Source organism: Oratosquilla oratoria, chromosome 13 (assembly GCF_046742065.1).
Source record: "Oratosquilla oratoria isolate Oo_2021 chromosome 13, ASM4674206v1, whole genome shotgun sequence".
Classification (NCBI taxonomy): domain Eukaryota; kingdom Metazoa; phylum Arthropoda; class Malacostraca; order Stomatopoda; family Squillidae; genus Oratosquilla; species Oratosquilla oratoria.
Genome location: NC_134789.1, coordinates 220071 through 239830, shown reverse-complemented (window position 1 = coordinate 239830; position 19760 = coordinate 220071). Strand labels below are relative to the sequence as shown.

The 19760-nt window shown below is 39.2% G+C and overlaps 1 protein-coding gene across 3 annotated transcripts in view; it reads right to left on the bottom strand.

Moving 5' to 3' along the window:
- Positions 1–19760, bottom strand: part of Naglu (N-acetyl-alpha-glucosaminidase) — a 192890-nt gene that overhangs the window by 105640 nt on the left and 67490 nt on the right. For all 3 annotated transcript variants that reach the window (XM_076196766.1, XM_076196765.1, XM_076196764.1), the window contains one exon: positions 7410–7473. In XM_076196766.1, the coding sequence (XP_076052881.1) occupies positions 7410–7473 (64 nt within the window). The remainder of the gene's footprint in view (positions 1–7409; positions 7474–19760) is intronic.

Genomic DNA, 19760 nt, shown 5'->3' with positions numbered 1-19760 from the left:
CTTTCAAAATTTTCTGTCATACTCTTACCCCACTTCACATCTGCTCTCCTCTTTGGCTCCTTTACATTTTGCTTTACTTCTCTTTTCTTTTCTTTGTACGTCTCATATGACTCCCTCATCCTATTTTGTAACTAATCTGTGAATGCTCGCTTCTTCTCTTCTACAACCTTCTTTGTTTCCTCATCCCACCATTCACTACCCTTCCTTCTATTTCCTCCCATCCTTCTTGTTCCACACACCATCTTTGCACACTTTGTGACTCCCTCATTGAACCATCCCCATTCCTCCTCCACACCTAGCTCCACTCTATCCTTCACTCCCTCCCACTCCTCCTTCAGCTTCTTTTTGTACTCCTTCTCCTTTTCCTTTTCATTTAAAGAGTTCACTCTAAGCACCTCTCTACCTTTTGTCCTTTTCCTCTTTCTCCATCTATCCTCCGCTCTCAACTTACCTTCCACCAAAAAATGATCTGATATTCCCCCACCCTCTCCCCTTAGCACATGTACATCATTAACTCTTCCTATCATAATCCTATTTACCACTACATAGTCCATTAATGCTCCATATACCACCCTTCCCTCCACCACCCTCTCCCATGTGTACTTATGCTTGACTTTCTTCCGAAACACTGAATTTGCTATCATCAACTCTCTTTCTAGACACATTTCCACCATCAACTCTCCACTACGATTCTTTCCTGGAACTCCACATTTCCCAACCACTCCATCAATTGGATCATCTCCTACCCTAGCATTAAGGTCTCCTAGTACTATTACATTGACACTTCTCCCTAAATCCTCTATGCACTCATTTAAATCTATCCAAAAAGCCTCCCTTTCTTCTACACTCTTCTCACTGCCAGGCCCATATGCACTTACAAAAACCCACATCTCCTTTCCCAGTTTCACCTTTATCCACATTATCCTTGAGGAAACCTCCATCCACTCCACTACACGTTTACCTATCTCTTCACTTACTAGTATAGCCACCCCTTCCCTCCCTCGCCCTCTCTTCACTCCTGATAACCTCCCACTTACACTCCCAAACTTACATTCGCCCTTCCCTTTCAGCTTAGTTTCACTCAAAGCCAACACATCCATCTTTCTTCTCACAAACATACTACCTATGTCTTCCCTTTTACTCTCATCTGTACCACATCCACGCACATTAAAGACCCAAACCTTAGGGTGCTGGTCAGAAAACTCCTAGACCCTCTTATGCCTTTGCTTTTTTTTTTAGGAATGTCCCCTGTGGGGCTACAAGGAGAAGAATGCCTATTCCCAATCCCTGTCCCTTTCTTCTTACGTCTTACGATCCAAGTGGAAATATTTGGTGGCAGTATTCTTTTCCCCCCACCACAGAGAGCAATTACAAAATTGGCACCAAACAAAACTTGAGCTACAGATATTAGAGCAAAGAAGAGAGAGAGGAGACTTGATAACTATTTATAGAATTATGAAAGGCATAGAAACTATTGATAGAGAGGATCTAATAAAATGGGATAGTAGAAATACTAGGGGACATGGAAAGAAAATCAAGAAAGACAGTTATTGAGGAGAGCTGAAAAAGAACAGCTTTCCCCACAGAGTAATAGACATTTGGAAAAAGTTAGATGAGAAAGTGGTGTGTGCAAAAACAATACACAAATTTAAAAACAGTCTAGATAAAATGAGGTATGAAGACGGGACACCCAAGACAACTCGCTTCTCTCAATCTACACTCTACCTCCACCTCCACTCCCTTTCCCACCACATTTGTACCCAAGTATCTAAAACTATCCACTTCCTCCAGTCTCTCTCCCCTGATACTTCCAGCCTGCTGCCACTTTCTCCCCTTGTACATCTCATCAACTTAATTTTACCCACATTTATCTTCAACTTCCTTCTTTTGCACACATTCCCAAACTCTGTCACTACCTCAATCCCTCCTCTGATGCTGCTACAAGCACAGTGTTGTCAGCAAACAATAACTGGCATATCTCCCACTTTTCTCCATTTTCTTTAACTATCTCCAATCCCTGACAAGCTCTTAATGTTCACCTTTTCCTGTGTTTGTTTTGGTACACATTTATCCACTCCTTCATTATAGATTTCTTTTAAAATCATCCATGCCTCTTCTATGTTTCTTTACTAAAGAATTTTTCCCAACTCGCTTTTTGAAAGAATTTTCTGTTTTCCAAAATCTGTTTTGTTATACATCAGTCTTCCTTTTCTGTGTTTCTCTTTTCTCCCCATATATATTTCCTCTTTTAGTTCAAGCTCTAGTATATGATCACTCTTCCCAATTGGTGTCTTTATTCAAATTTATCCACAATTTCAGGCTCTAATGCAAATATTAAATCTAGTCTCAACAATTCATTATTTATATGTCTGGTATTTTCTTTTACCCACTGAGTCACTGTGTATTCAATGGTCATGTCAAGCAGTACGTTGCCCCAAAGGACCTCTCCACCCTTCACTGTCATCTCCTCCCAACATATTTCTTTAAAATTAAAATCACCCATAATTACTAGATTTCCATCTTTCAGCATTTCATTTAATGTATGCCTTGTGTCTTCCAACATTTTGGAATGGTCACTCTCTTTCAAAGAACGTGTTTTCGGGGGCAGATATTTTTTCCTCTCTATTTTTCATCCAGTGATTGTATAAACCTTGTCCAACACTATTAGGTGGTGGTGGACCTTTTAATTTCATCTCTACAATTCCCATTAAATCTGGTTTTTCTTCTGCCAGATAATCATTTACCTAATTCTGAAATCAGACTATCTATGTTGGTATAAGTTACTTTTAATTTTTTCCTTTTTCTTCTTGCTTTCTGCTTCCTGCATTTCCTTTCTTTTGATATACCATTTTCACAGCCTCAAGTCCAGCACTCTCAAAAAACTCCTTCTTTTTGGTCTCTGTTCTTTTATCATTTTTTTATTGGCTTCATTTCTTAGTGTCTTTTCTCTCTCTTTTTCCTCATCACTCATTTCCTTTCTTATTCATATACTTCTGCAGTTTTCACTTTTTACCAACTTTACCTGTCATCCAGGAGGTGCCAAGATAAATGGGAGGGAAGAAGGTGGAGGGGGTAGGGATGGAATGGGTGGGAGTGGTTTTTATGCCTTTGTTTTTTGGCTACCTCTCTTGTAAGGGGGAAAAAAGCCTTTGGTATATGTATGTATGCCAACTTTGCTGTTTTTCCTAATGCTTCTGCTATCATTTGTGACCTTAATGTGATTTTTGGAGGTAAATTCTTTTCTTTTGAGTATTGTTCCATTCTATGCACTTCTTATATTTCTTTTTCTATTTCTTGCCCCTCATCTTGTACTTCTTTCAGAATTTCTTTTGCTATTTCTTCTCTTTTTCTCTTAAGTACCTAGTTATATTGTGTTTTTCCTTTTTACCATATACCACTATGCACTTTTTTTTATCTACTGTGTCCCTGATCCAATTTTCTTTCTCTTTGATTACTTCAACAACTGTTTCATTTGCATTTTCTTGTACTTGTTGAACAATTTCTTTAATTGCTATTTTTTTAATCTCCTGATCTAATTTCCATTAGTTTTTAATTTTTTGAAGATCTGTCTCCCTTATACTATCTCCAACTTTCTCAGTCACCACTTTAATTTGTCCATTTACCTCTCTTTTCAAAGCCTCACTTTTGCTAGTATCTTAATTTTTCATCCTCTCATTTTAATTTCTTTTACTATGATTAGTTCTTTTTTTTTAGGTCACTAACCTTTCTATTAATTTCTGCATTCTATTTTTTCAACTCATTTCACTATACACTGCAAGGCATTCATTCTTTAGATCTATAATCTTCTTTAAGTCTGTAATCTCTTGATTCCATGAAACATTTTTATACCTCATCTCCCTTTCTAAATCTATACTTTAACCCAGTCTTCTATCATCTCTTGCAAAGCCGGAAAAAACCAAAATAACTTTCCTCTTCATACTTTTGATTCTGTTGCGGCTTCTCAATATTACAACTTTTCTTAGGGATGACACCTAATGGTGATTCAACCTTGCTTACATCTAGTCATCTTTTGGTTGCTTCACCATATTTCTGTCTGTCTTGACTATTCTCCATTTTTGCTCTTTTGTCACTCTCCAATTTCACTCTATCAACTTATTTGAGAATGTAGATTGAGAGAAGTGAGTAAATGCCTTGATGGATTAAAAAGTGTAATGAGAAATAGACATCTGGGAATGGATGCTAAGAGGAGGTTATATGAAGGAGTGATTGTGCCAACAGCACTGTACAGGGCAGAAACATGGAACATAAGAGAGGAAGAGAGAAGGAGTTTGAATGTGTTTGAGATGAAATGTCTGAGAAGTATGATGGGGGTTACTAGGCTGGATAGAGTGAGAAATGAGGAGGTGAGGAGAACAGGGGTGAAAAGGGAGCTGGGAGATAGGGTTGATGAAAGATTATTAGGATAGTTTGGACACATGGAAAGAATGAATGAAGAAAGATTATTAAAAGAGGTGTGGAAGGCAGAGGTGGAAGGAGTGAACATGATGGGGCATCCTAGGATGAGATGGATGGATGGGGTAAAAGCGGCATTACAAAAGAGAGGAATGTCTGTTGAGGGAGAATGGGAGAGGACAGAAGATAGGGGTGAATGGAGAAGGGTTGTGTATGGATGATGTTGTGATACATGAGATGGAGTGGGTGGGGGATGGGGGGTGAGATAGTATGTGTGAGAAATAATTTGATGCAGCCCGTCTTCTCCTTTTCTGCATGAAGGGACGGAGGGGGAGGGGTCACCGAATTAATGAAGCAGCCTTGCTATGGATGTGCTGTGTCTTGCGACACTGCTTCTGACTCAAGGCAGTGGACAAGATGCAGGGATGACCCATCATCCAGGAGGTGCCAAGATGAGAGGGAGGGAGGAGGGTGGAGGGGAGTGGAATATGTAGGGGATGGAATGGGTGGGAGTGTTTTCTGTGCCTTTTTCTTTTTGGCTACCCCCAGTGTAAGGGAAAAAAAAAAAACTTTGGTATATGTATGTATGTATAACTTATTTCGGGCACCCTTAAGCTTTCCCTTTCCTAAACAAATACCACGCTGGGCATTGATTTCTTCTGACTTAGCAAAAAAGCGCTATTCTCCAGAGTTCATTCGAGATGTCCTTTCCAGTTGGTGGTCTGCCGGTAAGTATTTACCTAGTTGTATTTTACGGGATGATAGCTATGCTCATAGTGACCCATTTTCGTATCTTTCCACATCCAGTTTATTCTTAAAATCTTATATAGTTTTGGCACTCACTGTTTCTCTGTTTAGTTTGTTCCAGACATAAATCACTCTATGTGGGAAGCTATTCTTTTTCAAATCTCTTCTCTAACTCTACATCTTTAGCTTCTTTTTGTGTCCTCTTGTTTCTCTTCTGTCCCATTTTAATAAGTCGTCTCTATCAAGAATTTCCATCCCTTTCATAATTCTGTAAATGGTCAACAAATCACCTCTTTCTCCTCTGTTCCAGTGTTGATAGATGTAATTTCTCCAATCTTTGTTCATATGTCAAATCAGATATTGTAGGTGCCCTTTTTGTTCCTGCTCTTTGAATTATTTCTAATTTTCTTATGTTCTTTTTTTTGTGCTAGGTGCCCATAGTGTTGCAGCATACTTTAGTTTAGGTCTTATCAGTGTAACCACTTTTTTCTTTACCATTTCTTCGTCTACGTAGTCGAAGGCCACTTTCATTGATCTTAATAAGTTAAAAGTCTCTCCAACTAATTTATTGACATGTTTATCAGGTGTCAAGTCACTTGAGATAATCACTCCCAGGTCCCTTTCTGAATTGACTCTTTAGACTTTCTTGTTACCAATTTTATATTGACCAGATATCTTATTTTTGCTTTTTCCAAATTCCATTATACTACATTTCATATCTCTGCCTCCATTCCCATATTTTATCTAGGTCTTCTTGTAGCAATCTGCAATCTTCTTCTGTTCTTACTCTCTTAAGTAATTTGGCATTGTCAGCAAAGAAGTTCATGTAACACTTCACTCCCTCATCCATATCATTTATATATATGGCAAACATTAAAGGAGCCAATACAGAGCCTTGTAGGATGCCACTTATCACATCTTCCCAGTTCAAATTTTTGTCTCTAAGCACCACTCTCATTTTTCTCTCACTTAAGAAATCCTTCAACCATTCCAGTAGCTTACCTTGTATTCCTCCTATTATTTAAATTTTTCTTATTAATTTTTTATGTGGTACTTTGTCAAAAGCCTTCTGCAAGTCCAAGAAGGCAAAATCTGCCCAGCCCTCTTTTTCTTGTATTATCTCAATTAATCTTAAGTAAAAGCATATTAAGTGTTTGAGATGAGGTGCCAGAGAAGTATGATAGGGGTTACTAGGCTGGATAGAGTGAGAAACAAGTAGGTGAGGAGGAGAATCGGGGTGGAAAGAGAGATGGGAGATAGGGTTGCTGAAATAGTATTGGGATGGTTTGGACACATGGAAAGAATGAGTGAAGAAAGACTAGTGAAAGAGGTGTGGAAGGCAGATGTGGAGGGAGTGAACATGAGGGGGCGACCTAGGATGAGATGGATGGATGGGGTGAGAGGGGCTTTGGGGAGGAGGGGAATGTCGGTTGAGGAAGGGCGGGAGAGGACAGAAGACAGGGGTGAATGGAGAATGGTTGTATATGGATGATGTTGTGATGCATGAGGTGGAATGGGTGGAGGGATGGTGGGTGAGGTAGTATGTGTGAGAAAAAATTGATGCAGCCTGAAGGGATTTCTCCCTGTCTTCTCCTTTTCTGCATGAGGGGACGGAGAGGGGGGGTTGCTAAGTTAATGAAGCTGCCTAACTGTATATGTGCTGTGTCTTGCGACACTGCTTCTGACCCAGGGCAGTGGACAAGATGCAGGGATGACCTATCATCCAAGAGGAGCCAAGATTATAGGGAGGGAAATGGGTGGATGGGAGTGGAGTATGTGGGGATGGAATGGGTGGGAATGGTTTTTATGCTTTTTTTTTGGGGGGGGGGCTACCTCACTTGAAAGGGGGGAAAAAGCATTTGGTATATGTATGTATGCATGTATCTACATGCTAAAATGTTACAAGAAAAAGTATGGCTGGATACAGATAGAATATATAGGCATACATAGTTATACATCATATGATGTGGCACTGACATATTGGTGTATGGTTGCTTGCTGTGGTGTAGGATGTGCATAGGTAAATACACAGTCATAAATCAGGCTACATCTCATTTTTCACTCTTATGATTTTTGCATCATCTGCAAGTATGTTGACATAGCTTTTTGTACCTTCCATCATGTCACTGATATAGATAACAAACATTGTAGGTATTAGCACAGAACCTTGTCAGAGTGTATAGTTTGACTTAGCCTTTTGGTATGCATATACATATCAGCTATAAAGACTAAATATTTCTTTCCTTTACCTCTCTGATGAACATGGAGCCAATGGTGTTGAACAGTGGATCCTCGGGTGACAACAGGAATGTGCTGTAATATAAAGACTAAAATCAGGCAATTTCATACCACCAAATACTTTGATACCATGATAGATATGCATGAACATGATAGATATGCATGAACATGTCATGAGAATCAGTGGAAGGATGACATGAAAACAAGAGTAGTTAAATAAAGTGTGTGATACTGCTAAAAATAGGCTAGGCTACATGACTTGAGAGAAAACCAATAGAACAAAGGAAGCATACAAATGAGCTACAAAAACTACACTATTCATATTTACAGGGAAAGACATTCTAAAATGTGTATTGTAGATAAATGATAAGATGAACCAAAACTGTTTTACAGGTTTATCAATAGTAAATGGAAACATGGAAGGAACTGCCAAGCTAATAGTGGGTAGTGAGGTATTCAGGGAGGCTTTAACTCAAGCAGAAATGGTAAATGAAAGTTTCCAATCTGTCTTCACAAAGGAGAGTAGTCTTGTAGAGGAAGGGGAGGTAAGCAATAACATAATTTTCAAAGATATAAACATAGAAGTGAGAGAAGCGTTCAGTCTTTTAGGATTACTGGATCTGAGAAAAGCTTCAGAGCCTGATGGATTCTCAAACTGGAGCAAATGACATTATGTTCATTATGTATATAAACGACTTAGACGATGGGTTAAATAGTGATGTTAGTAAGTTTGCGGACGACACTAAAATAGGACGCCTAATTAGGTCAGGAGACGACGCCCAGTTTCTGCAGGATGATCTTAATAAACTGTTAACATGGTCGGTGAAATGGCAAATGAACTTCAATATCTCTAAGTGTAGCATGTTAAATGTAGGGCTACACAACCCCGAAAATAGATACAACTTAGATAACACGTTTTTCGAAAAATCTGAGTGCGAGAGGGACTTGGGAGTTCTGGTGAGTCCGGACCTTAAAACCAGGAAGCAGTGCATTTGCGCCAGAAATAAAGCAAACAGAACATTAGGCTTCATTGCTAGGACGGTAACGAATAGAAGTGCAGAGGTAATTATTAAACTCTATCTAGCAATAGTTAGACCCATCCTTGACTATGCGGTACAGTTTTGGTCTCCGTCCTACAGAATGGACATAAATTCACTAGAATCAGTACAGAGAAGAATGACCAAAATTATACAAGGACTCGGAAATTTGCCTTATGAAGAGAGGCTTAGGCACCTAAACTTCCACTCTCTGGAAAGACGTAGAGTGCGGGGTGATCTAATAGAAGTGTTCAAGTGGATCAAAGGCTATAACAAGGGTGATGCAAACAAGGTCATCATAATAAAACAACAGGGCAGGACTCGCAGTAATGGGTATAAACTGGACAAATTTAGATTTAAGAAGGAAATAGGCAAGAATTGGTTTACTAATAGGGGTCGATGAATGGAATAAACTTAGTAACCGTGTAGTAAGCACTGAAACTATCAGTTGTTTTAAAAAACGATTAGACAACTTTATGGATGGGGATGACAGGTGGTGATAGATACGGAGCTGCCTAGTGTAGGCCTTATGGTCTTTTGCAGTCTCCTTTATTCTTATGTTCTTATGTTATGTTCTAAGACTCATGGTCTAATTATATGTTCATAGAAAGGAGTAATGTCACAAGATTGGAAAAGAACTAATGTGGTGCCTATTCATAAAGTTGGAATTAGGGGGGGACCACTGGGAGGGTCTGGCCAATTAATTTCACTGTTGGATGTTTTTTGGTTCATGACTGTCTGGAGTTACTGATGATTTCTGTGAGGAGGCTTCCATTCTATTTTTTTCTTCTAAGTCATTGTTCAAGTTTCTCTAAGTTGGCTTGGATGCTTTTAGCAGCTATTTTGTGGTTGCTACATTAGGTTATTATTGATAAGTCATCTGCACAGGTTCTTTACCTATGTATTTATCCAATGTATTTGCCTAATTGTATTTACCTAATTGCAGTATACAGGAAATGAGAAATGCTTGTTGGGTCTTATCATCTACTCTCTGATTTTCTATTATACCTAGCCTCAAATTCATGTACAGTTCCAACTTAATCTATATCCTTGATTTCCAGTTATCATATCTAGATTTGAACTCATGTATTGTGCTTGGGCTATATCACTTCCTAAACTATTCCAAGTATTTATAGATTTATATGGAAAATGTATTTCTTTCCATCATTTAGACATGTGGTCTTTCTTAATTTAATTCCATGACCTCTGAAAACCCTCCAATCTTTAATCAAGAGATATTCTTGTGTCAATACAATCTATCCTCTTTGGTGACCTGAATACTGTAATCATATCACCTCATTCTCTTCAATCTTTCAAAGTTGGCAGACCCAGTGTTTTAAGTCTTTCCTCACATGGTTCATCTGTCAGGCTGTGGACCAGTTTGGTTACTGCCCTTTGTATTCTCTTGATCTTGCTTATAGGTGCTTATGTTGAGGGGGGGGCAGTGGTGAAGTATTGAGTTTGGTGGTCTGTCTTAAAGGGCTTGTTTAGTGGTCTGATTGATTTCCCTAATTGTAGTATACAGGAAAGGAGCAAAGTTCATTGGGTCCAGTCTCCTATTCTCTAATTTCTTATCATACCTACCCTCAAATTCATGTACAGTTCCGACTTAATATATATCCTTGATTTCCAATTACCATATTTAGATCTGAACTATATTGAACAGAAGGTAGGGAGATGCTTAGGGTAAACTGCTTAAATGAGAAAGAAAAGGAGAAGTAGTACAAGAAGCTGAGAGAAGAGTAGGAGGGAGTAAAGGATAGAGTAGGACTAGGAATAGAAGAGGAATGGGGATGTTTCGAGAAGGGAATCACAAGATGTGCAAAGATGGTGTGTGTAACAAGGAGGATGGGAGGAAATAGAAGGAAGGGTAGTAAATATTTACCTAGTTCTATTTTACAAGATCAGTGCTATGCTTGTAGAGACCCATTTTCGTATCTCCCCACATCCAGCTTATTCTTAAAATCGTGTATAGTTTTGGCACTCACTGTTTCTCCATTTAGTTTGTTCCAGATATCAATCACTCTATGTGGGAAGCTATTCTTTTTCAGGTCTCTTCTGTAACTGTCCTTCTTTAGCTTTTTTTTGTGTCCTCTTGTTTCTCTTCTGTCCCATTTTAATAAGTCGTCTCTATTGAGAATTTCTATCCCTTTCATAATTCTGTAAATGGTCAACAAATCACCTCTTTCTCTTCTCTGTTCCAGTGTTAATAGATGTAATTTCTCCAATCTTTGTTCGTATGTAAAATTTGATAGTGTAGGTGCCATTTTTGTTACTGCTCTTTGGATTCTTTCTAATTTTCTTATGTTCTTTTTTGTGCTAGGTGCCCATAGTGTTGCAGCATACTCTAGTTTAGGTCTTATTAGTGTAACCACTATTTTCTTTACCATTTCTTCATCTATGTAGTCAAAGGCCACTTTCATTGATCTTAATAAGTTAAAAGTCTCTCCAACTAATTTATTGACATGTTTACCAGGTGTCAAGTCACTTGAGATGATCACTCCTAGGTCCCTTTCTGAATTGACTCTTTTGACTTCCTTGTTTCCAATTTCATATTGACCCAATACTCTATTTTTGGTTTTTCCAAATTCCATTATGCTACATTTCTTAATGTTGAAGTTCATTTCACATCTCTGACTCCATTCCCATATTTTATCCCGGTCTTCTTGTAGTGATCTGATATCTTCTGTGCTTACTCTCGAGTAATTTGGCATCGTCAGCAAAGAAGTTCATGTAACAATTCACTCCCTCATCTATATCATTTATATATATATATATATATATATATATATATATATATATATATAAATGTGTATATATATATATATACATATATATATATATATATATATATGGCAAACATTAAAGGAGCCAATACAGAGCCTTGTGGGACACCACTCTTCATATCTTTCCAGTTCGAATTTTTCTCTCTAAGTACCACTCTCATTTTTCTCCCATTTAAGAAATCCTTCATCCATTCCAGTAGCTTACCTTGTATTCCTAATAAATTTTTCTTATTAATTTTTTTATGTGGTACTTTATCAAATGCCTTCTGCAAGTCCAAGAAGGCGCTATCTGCCCAGCCCTCTCTTTCCTGTATTATCTCAATTAATCTCGAGTAAAAGCATATCAAGTTTGTGGTACACAATCTTCCACTTCTAAAGCCTAGTTGTATCTTATTTTCTTCCAAGTGTTTGATCCATTTTTTATTTCTGATATCTTTTTCACATATTTTTGCTACTGTGCTTTTCAGGGATACTGGTCTGAAGTTTGTATGATCTTCTTATTTTCCTCCTTTATGTATTGGTACTATGTTTGCATCTTTCCAATCTTGTGGTACCTTTCCTTCTTTGAGTGAAAAGTCTATTATCTTGTATAATTTCTCTGTCAGTTCATCTATACACTCAGTATCCAATTTGCAATTCCATTCGGTCCATGTGATTTCCTAACATCTAGGTTTTTTATTTGGTCTCTTATTTCTTTTTGTGTTACCTTTATTTCTTTCATTTTAGGAGATGATGAAGCAAAGAAGGGTGTAGAAAAGAAGAAACAAGCATTCACAGATTGGTTGCAACATAGGACAAGAGAATCATATGATAGGTACAAAGAAAATAGAAGAGAAGTAAAGCATAAGATGTGGCAAAAAGGAGAGCAGATAAATGGGGGAGTGTATGACAGAAAATTTTGAAAGTAATAAAAAGATGTTTTGGAAGGAAATTAAGAGAGGAAGGGGAGGTGAATCAAGTATAGAAGATAAGGTAAAAGGTGCAGATGGAGAGATGATAATGGAAGATGCAGCAGTAGGAGGAAGATGGGCAGAGTAATTTGAGAAGCTGTTAAATGTGAAGAAGGATAGGGAGGGAAGGGTGGTTGCAGTGGGAAGTGCACTTAAATCAATCACTGGAACAACATTTGGACAAAACAAAGAAACTAATACTACAATATACAAACAATGCATATGCTCAGTGGTGAATTATGCGAGTCCAGCATGGGCACCTAATCTCAGTGAGACACACCTCAACACCCTTCAGATCATACAAAACAAAGCATTAAAAACAATTACAGGCTGCAAATATAGAACACCTACAGACCACCTACACTATGAAACAAAAGTCCTCTAAGTCAAAGATCACCTTGACATGAGAGGCACACAAACACTTGCTGCAGCCTCAACAAACACAGCACACCCGCTACACTGCATAGCAGAACCCACACACACCAAGAAAAAAAAAAAAAAAAACACACCCAAATATCTACATCACACAAATACTCTCTTCTCTTCCTCCAAAACCACCAAATACCAGCCTCTGGAAACATATTCATAATCACATCACTCTGCAAACAAGTTTCCCATGTGGGATGCTAAAGATGGCTAAAGTGGGACAGAGTGATGAGACTAGGTATCCTGTTCTCTGTAACCCTATCCTATGAGAAGTCAAGGCATAAGAGGGTCTGGAAGGAGTTTTCCAAGCAGAACCCTAAGATTTGGGTCATTAATTGTGTGATGGTGTGGTATGGATAAGAATAAAAGGGAAGGGGGTCATATGTTTGTGAGAAGGATGATGGATGTACTGGCATAAAGTGATACTAAGTTCAAAGGAAGGATATATTTTGAGTTTGGGAGTGTAGTGGGGAGGGTATTGGGAGTGATGAAGAGACAAGGAAGGAAAGGGGTGGCTCAACCAGTAAGTGATGAGATAGGAAAGCATGTGCTGGAGTACAAGGAAAATTCTTCAAGGTTAATGTAAATGAAATGGAAATTGAGAGGGGATATGTGGCAAATCAAGTAGAGAAGAAAAGGTAAAAGTTGCAGGTGGAGAGATGATAATGGAAGAGAAGGCAGTGAGAGGAAGGTGGGCAGAGTATTTTAGGGAGTTGCTAAATGTGAAGGAGGATAGGGAGGGAAAGGTAGTTGCAGTGGGAAGCACTAAGAAAATGAGAGCGATGAGTGAGGAAAATGGAGGAGAAAGGGAAGGATAAAGTGAAAGCAGCTGATAAGATGATGAGAGCAGGTAAGGTACCGGGTTGCATGGATGACATGCAGAATGTCTGAAGAAAGGAGGTACAGTTATGGTGGACTGGCTGGTAAGGTTATTTAATGTTTGTTTAAGAGAGGGTAGAGTGCCGGAGGACTGGAGGAGTACCTGTATAGTTCCGCTTTACAAGGGAAAGGGGGACAAGTGTGAGTGTAGTAGTTTCAGAGGGATCAGCTTGTTGAGTGTAGTTGGGAAGGCTTATGGGAAGGTCTTGATTGAGAGGATTAGGAGAGGAACAGAGGGAATAATTGGTGAGGAACAATGTGGTTTTAGGACAGGTAGGGGTTGTGTAGATCAGATTTTTGTGGTAAGGCAGATATGTGAGCAAGCTATAGGAAAAGGTAAGGGTGTTTTTTGGGCTTTTATGGATCTGGAAAAGGCTTACAACAGGGTAGACAGGAAGGCACTGTGGGAAGCACTGCAGATATATGGGATAGGAGGAAAGCTGTTAACCTCTTCACTCCGGGCCAAAATCTCGCGGGCAGCATTAGCTGTCAGACGTACGATGTGTCGTAATAATACTCGCATCATAAAATATAGTCACCGCTTATATCGACCGTTCTCTCTTTCACCCATGAATTTTGATAACCATAGAAAATGTGATGAAGACAGTTTAGAGAGTATGTCATTACGCAGGGGCAACTACAATAAATATAATCAAGACGCCAATATGGCAGCCTCGCGTATCCACTTGCTCCTCATGCAGCCTACGTATGCGGCGCCGTATGGAAGGGGTTAAGAGCTGTCAAGAGTTTTTTCGAGAGTAGTAGATCTTGTGTTAGGATTAGAAATGGAGAGAGTGAATGGTTTGAGGTAAAGGTGGGACTTGGTCAGGGATGTGTTATGTCGTCCATGGATGGGGTGGTGCGAAAGGTGAATGCAAGGGTAGTGGGTAAGGGGTTGGAGATGATTAAAGAAAATGGAGAAAAGTAGGAGGTGAGCCAGTTGTTGTTTGCTGACGACACTGCGCTTGTAGCAGGATCAGAGGAGGGATTGAGGAAGTTAGTGACAGAGTTTGAGAAGGTGTGTGAAAGAAGGAAGCTGAAGATAAATGTGGTCAAAAGTAAGGTGATGAGATGTACAAGGGGAGAGAGTGACAGTAGGCTGGAAGTGAGCATAAAGGGTAAAAGACTGGAGGAAGTAGATAGTTTTAGATACTTGGGTGCGAATGTGGCAGGAAAGGGAGTAGTGGGGGTGGAGGTAGAATGTAGATTGAGAGAAGTGAGTAAATGTCTTGGTGGATTAAAAAGAGTAATGAGAAATAGACATCTGGGAATGGATGCTAAGAGGAGGTTACTTGAAGGAGTGATTGTGCCAAAAGCAATGTATGGGGCAGAAACATGGAACATGAGAGAGGAAGAGAGGAGTTTGAATGTGTTTGAGATGAAATGTCTGAGAAGTATGATAGGGGTTACTAGGCTAGAGTGAGAAATGAGGAGGTGAGGAGAACAGGGGTGGAAAGGGAGTTGGGAGATAGGGTTGATGAAAGAGTATTAGGATGGTTTGGACACATGGAAAGAATGAGTGAAGAAAGATTAGTAAAAGAAGTGTGAAAGGCAGAGGTGGAAGGAGTGAATATGAGGGGGCATCCTATGATGAGATGGATGGATGGGGTGAAAGGGGCATTACAAAAGAGAGGAATGTCTGTGGAGGAAGGACAGGAGATTGACAGAAGATAGGGGTGAATGGAGAGGGGTTGTGTATAGATGATGCTGTGATGCATGAGGGGTAGTGGGTGGGGGATGGGGGATGAGGAAGTATGTATGAGAACAAATTTGATGCAACCTGAAGGGATTTCTCCCTGTCTTCTCCTTTTCTGCATGGGGTGACGGAGAGGGGGGTCACCAAATTTATGAAGTGGCCTTGCTGTGGATGTGCTGTGTCTTGCAACACTGCTTCTGACCCAGGGCAGTGGACAGGATGCAGGGATGACCTGTCATCCAGGAGGTTCCAAGATAGGAGGGAGGGAGAAGGGTGGAGGGGAGTGGAATATATAGGAAATGGAATGGGTGGGAGTGGTTTCTATGCCTTTTTTGTTTTTGGCTACCCCCCTGTGTAGGGGGTAAAACCTTTGGTATATGTATGTATGATGAAAGTGCATATGGGTCTGGAAGTGAGAAGTGAATAGAGGAAAGGGAGACTTTTTAGGTAGATTTAAATGAGTGTTTAGAGAGTTTTGAGAGGAATGTCAATGTAGTGGTATTAGATCTCAATAGATGTAGTGGTTCAGTATTTTAGAATCCCAGATAAAAATCATGGTGGAGAGCTGATGGTGGAGATGTGTTTAGAGTTGATGATAGCTTGCTAACACAGTGTTTAGGGAAATAGTTCAGCATAAGTACACATGGGAAAGAGCGGTAGATGAATGAGTTGTTGATAAAGCATTAATGGACTACGTAGAGGTATCCAAAAGAAGGAAAGGAATATTTTAGAATGTCCATGTTTTTAGGGGAGAGAGTGGGGAAATATCAGATCTTTTTCTGGTGGAAAGTAAGTTAGGAGTGGAGGATAGATGGAGAAAGAGGAAAAGGGCAGATGGTAGATAGTGAACTGAGTGAACTGTTTAAATGAGAATGAAAAGGAGCAGGAGTACCAGAAGAAGCTGAGAGAAGTGTTGGATGTGGTGAAGGACAGACTAGATGTGAGAGTGGAAGAAGAATGGGGGTGTTTCAAGAAGGAAGTGACAAGGTGTGCAAAGATGGTGAGGAAAAACGAGGATGGGAAGGAATAGAAGGGTAGTGAGTGGTGGGATGATGAAGTGAGGAAGGTAGCAGAAGAGAAGAAGCAAGCATTTTGGGGCTGGTTGCAAAGTATCACTCAGAAAACATATGAGAAGTACAAAGAAAAAAGAAGAAAAGCAAAACATAAGATAAAGGAGGCAAAGAGTAGAGCAGATGTAAAATGTGGAGAAGTAAGACAGAGAATTTTGAAAGCAATAAAAAGACTTTTTGGAAGAAAGTTAAGAGGGGAAGGGAGGTGAGTCAGGCAGGGAAGATAAGCTAAACGGTGCAGATGGACAGATATTGATAGAAGTGGAAGCTGTATGGGAAAGATGGGTGGAGTATCTTGGAGAGATGTTCAATGTGGAAGAGGATAGAGAGGGATTGATTGTGGCAGTGGGAGGCACTAAGAAAACAGTGGTGATGGAAGAAGAAAATGGAAGAGACACAAGTAGGGTTGAGGTAAAAGGAGTTTTAAAGATGATGAGAACCAGTATGGCACCGGGGTTGGATAGGTGTCATATAGAGTGTCTAAACATGGGAGATATAGTAATAATGGACTGGGCAGTGGTTGTTTAATGTGTGTCTAAGGGAGGGGAGAGTGCCATAGGACTGGAAAAGTGCCTGTACAGTTCTGCTTTACAAAGTAAATGGGGACAAGTTAGATTGTCATAATTTTAGAGGGATCAGTTTGTGGAGTACTCTCTTCTATGAGAATAGTAGAGCCTGTGTTAGGATTGGAAATGGAGACAGCAAGTGGTTTGAGGTAAAGGTGGGACTACAATAGGGATGTATCATGCTGCCATAGCTGTTCAATGGGTACATGGATGAGGTGGTATGGGAGGTAAAAGTAAGGGTAATGGGCAGGGGACTGGAGATGGGTAAAGAAAATGGATAAAAGTGGGAGGTGAGCCTGTTGTTATTTGCTGATGACACTGTGCTTGTGGCAGGGTCAGAGGAGGGATTAAGGGAGTTAGTGTAATGTTTGGGGAGTATACAATAGGAAAAAGTTAAAGGTAAATGTAGGTAAAAGTAAGGTGATGAGATGTAAGAGGGGAGGGGATGGCAACAAGTTGGAAGTAAGTCTTAAAGGAGAGAGCCTGGAGAAAGTGGTTAGTTTTAGATATTTGGGGTTGCATATGTCAAGAAAGGGAAGAATGGAGGTGTAAGTATATTGTAGATTGATATTGGGGGATTAAAAAGTGTCATGAAAATATGCATTTGGGAATCAATGGAAAGAGATTATATGAAGGGGTGATTGTGCCTACAGCAATGTATGGGGCAGAAACATGGAATTTAAGATAGGCAGGGAGGAAAAGTTTAAATGTGTTTGAGATGAAATGTCTGAAAAGTATGGCACAAGTTACAAGGTTGGATAGAGTGAGAAATGAACAGGTGAGAAGGAGAGTTGGGCTAGGGTGGAAAAGGAAATGGCAGATACGGCTGATGAAAGAAAATTGGGACTGTTTGGACACATGGAAAGAATGAGTGAAGAAAGATTAGTAAAAGAGCTGTGGAAGGCAGAGGTGGAGGGAGTGAACTTGAGGGGACAATCAAGGATGAGATGGATGGATGGGGTGAAAGGGACTTTGAGGAAGAAAGGAATGTCTGTTGAGCAAGGAAGAAGGCAGGAGATGGGATGAGTGAAAAATGACTGTACAGGTGATACTGTGATGCAAGGGAGGGGATGGGGGTGGTAAGGAATGGTTATGTATGAATGATATTTTGACACAGCCCAAAGGGGTTTCTTCCCATCTCTTTTTCTACATGAGGGGACAGAGGTGTGTATTTACCTAGTTGTATCTTACGGGAAGGAGAGCTATGCTCGTGGTGTCCCGTCTTCATATCTCATTTTTGCACACACCACTTTCTCATCTAACTTGTTCCAACTGTCTATTACTCTGTGAGGAAAGCTGTTCTTTTTCAGATCTCTTCTATAGCTGTCTTTTTTTATTTTCTTTCCGTGTCCTCTTGTATTTCTATCATCCCATTTTATCAGATTCTCTCTATCAGTAATTTCTATGCCTTTCATGATTCTGTAAATAGCTATCAAATCTCCTCTCTCTCTTCTTTGCTCTAGTGTCTGTAGTTCAAGTTTTGCCAGTCTCTCTTCATATGATAGTTTTGAGAGTGTTGGTGCCAGTTTTGTAATTGCTCTTTGTATTCTTTCAAGTTTTTTTATACATTTTTTTGTACTTGGTGACTATATCGTTGCTGCATATTCCAATCTTGGTCTTATCAGGGTGATTAGAATTTTCTTCACCATTTCTTCATCCAGGTATGTAAATGCAACTTTGATTGTTCTTATTAAATTATAAGTTTCTCCAAAAATCTTATTTATATGTTTCTCAGGTGACATATTATTCATAACAATGACTCCAAGGTCCTTCTCATTTTCTACTTTTTTTATTCCTTCTTCTCCCAGTTTATATGATCCTATTATTTTGTTTTTGCTTTCTCCAAATTCCATCATACTACACTTTTTGGTATTGAACTCCATCTCCCACTTCCTACTCCATTCCTGTACTTTATTTAGATCACTCTGTAGTGATTCACAATCTTCTTCCGTGTTCAGTCTTTTCAGTAGTTTTGCATCATCTTCAAAGAAGCTCATATAACTTTCAATTCCTTCATCCATATCATTAATATATATAGCAAACATTATTGGGGCCAGAACTGTTCCTTGCGGAACACCGCTTATTACTTCATCCCATTTTGAGTGTTTGTCTCTTATCACTACTCTCATTTTCCTTTCTTGCAAAAAATCTTCCATCCAATTAAGCAGTTTGCCCTGTATTCCTCCTTCAGTTTCTAATTTCTTAAGCAACTTCTTATGTGGTACTTTGTCAAAAGCTTTTTTTAGGTCTAGAAATGCACAATCAGCCCATCCATCTCTTTCTTGTATTATATCTATTAGCCTTGAATAGAAACATATTAAATTGGTGACGCATGATCGTCCTTGTCTGAATCCAAATTGCCTTGGATTTAACACGTTTTTTTTCTAAATATTTTACCCATCTACTTTTGACAATTCTTTCACAAATTTTTGCTATTGTACTTGTTAGAGAGACTGGTCTATAGTTGTTAGGGTCTTCTTTATTTCCTCCTTTATATATGGGTACTATATTTGCTTTTTTCCAATCTTCTGGAACTTTTCCTTCTTTCAAGGAACTGTTTATTATGCTATGTATTTTGTCTGCCAGTTCATTCCTGCATTCTTTCAAAATCCAGTTTGTTATTTCATCTGGTCCATGCGATTTTCTGACATCAAGATTACTCAAGTGTTTCAATATTTCGTTCTTTGTTACTTCTATTTCTTTCATGGGAGGGACTTTCTCTTTCTATTCAATCTCTTCAGGTTGTACGTTCTCCCTTGTAAACACTGATTTAAAATGTTTGTTCATAATTTCCGCCATTTCAATTTCCTCTGTGTATTCAACTCCTCCTTGTCTTAATTTCTCCAAGTCTTGTTTGTTTTTCAATTTGTTGTTTACAAATCTGTAAAATAGTTTTGGTTGATCTTTACACTTTTCTATGACATCTTTTTCATATTTTCTCTTTTCCTCTCT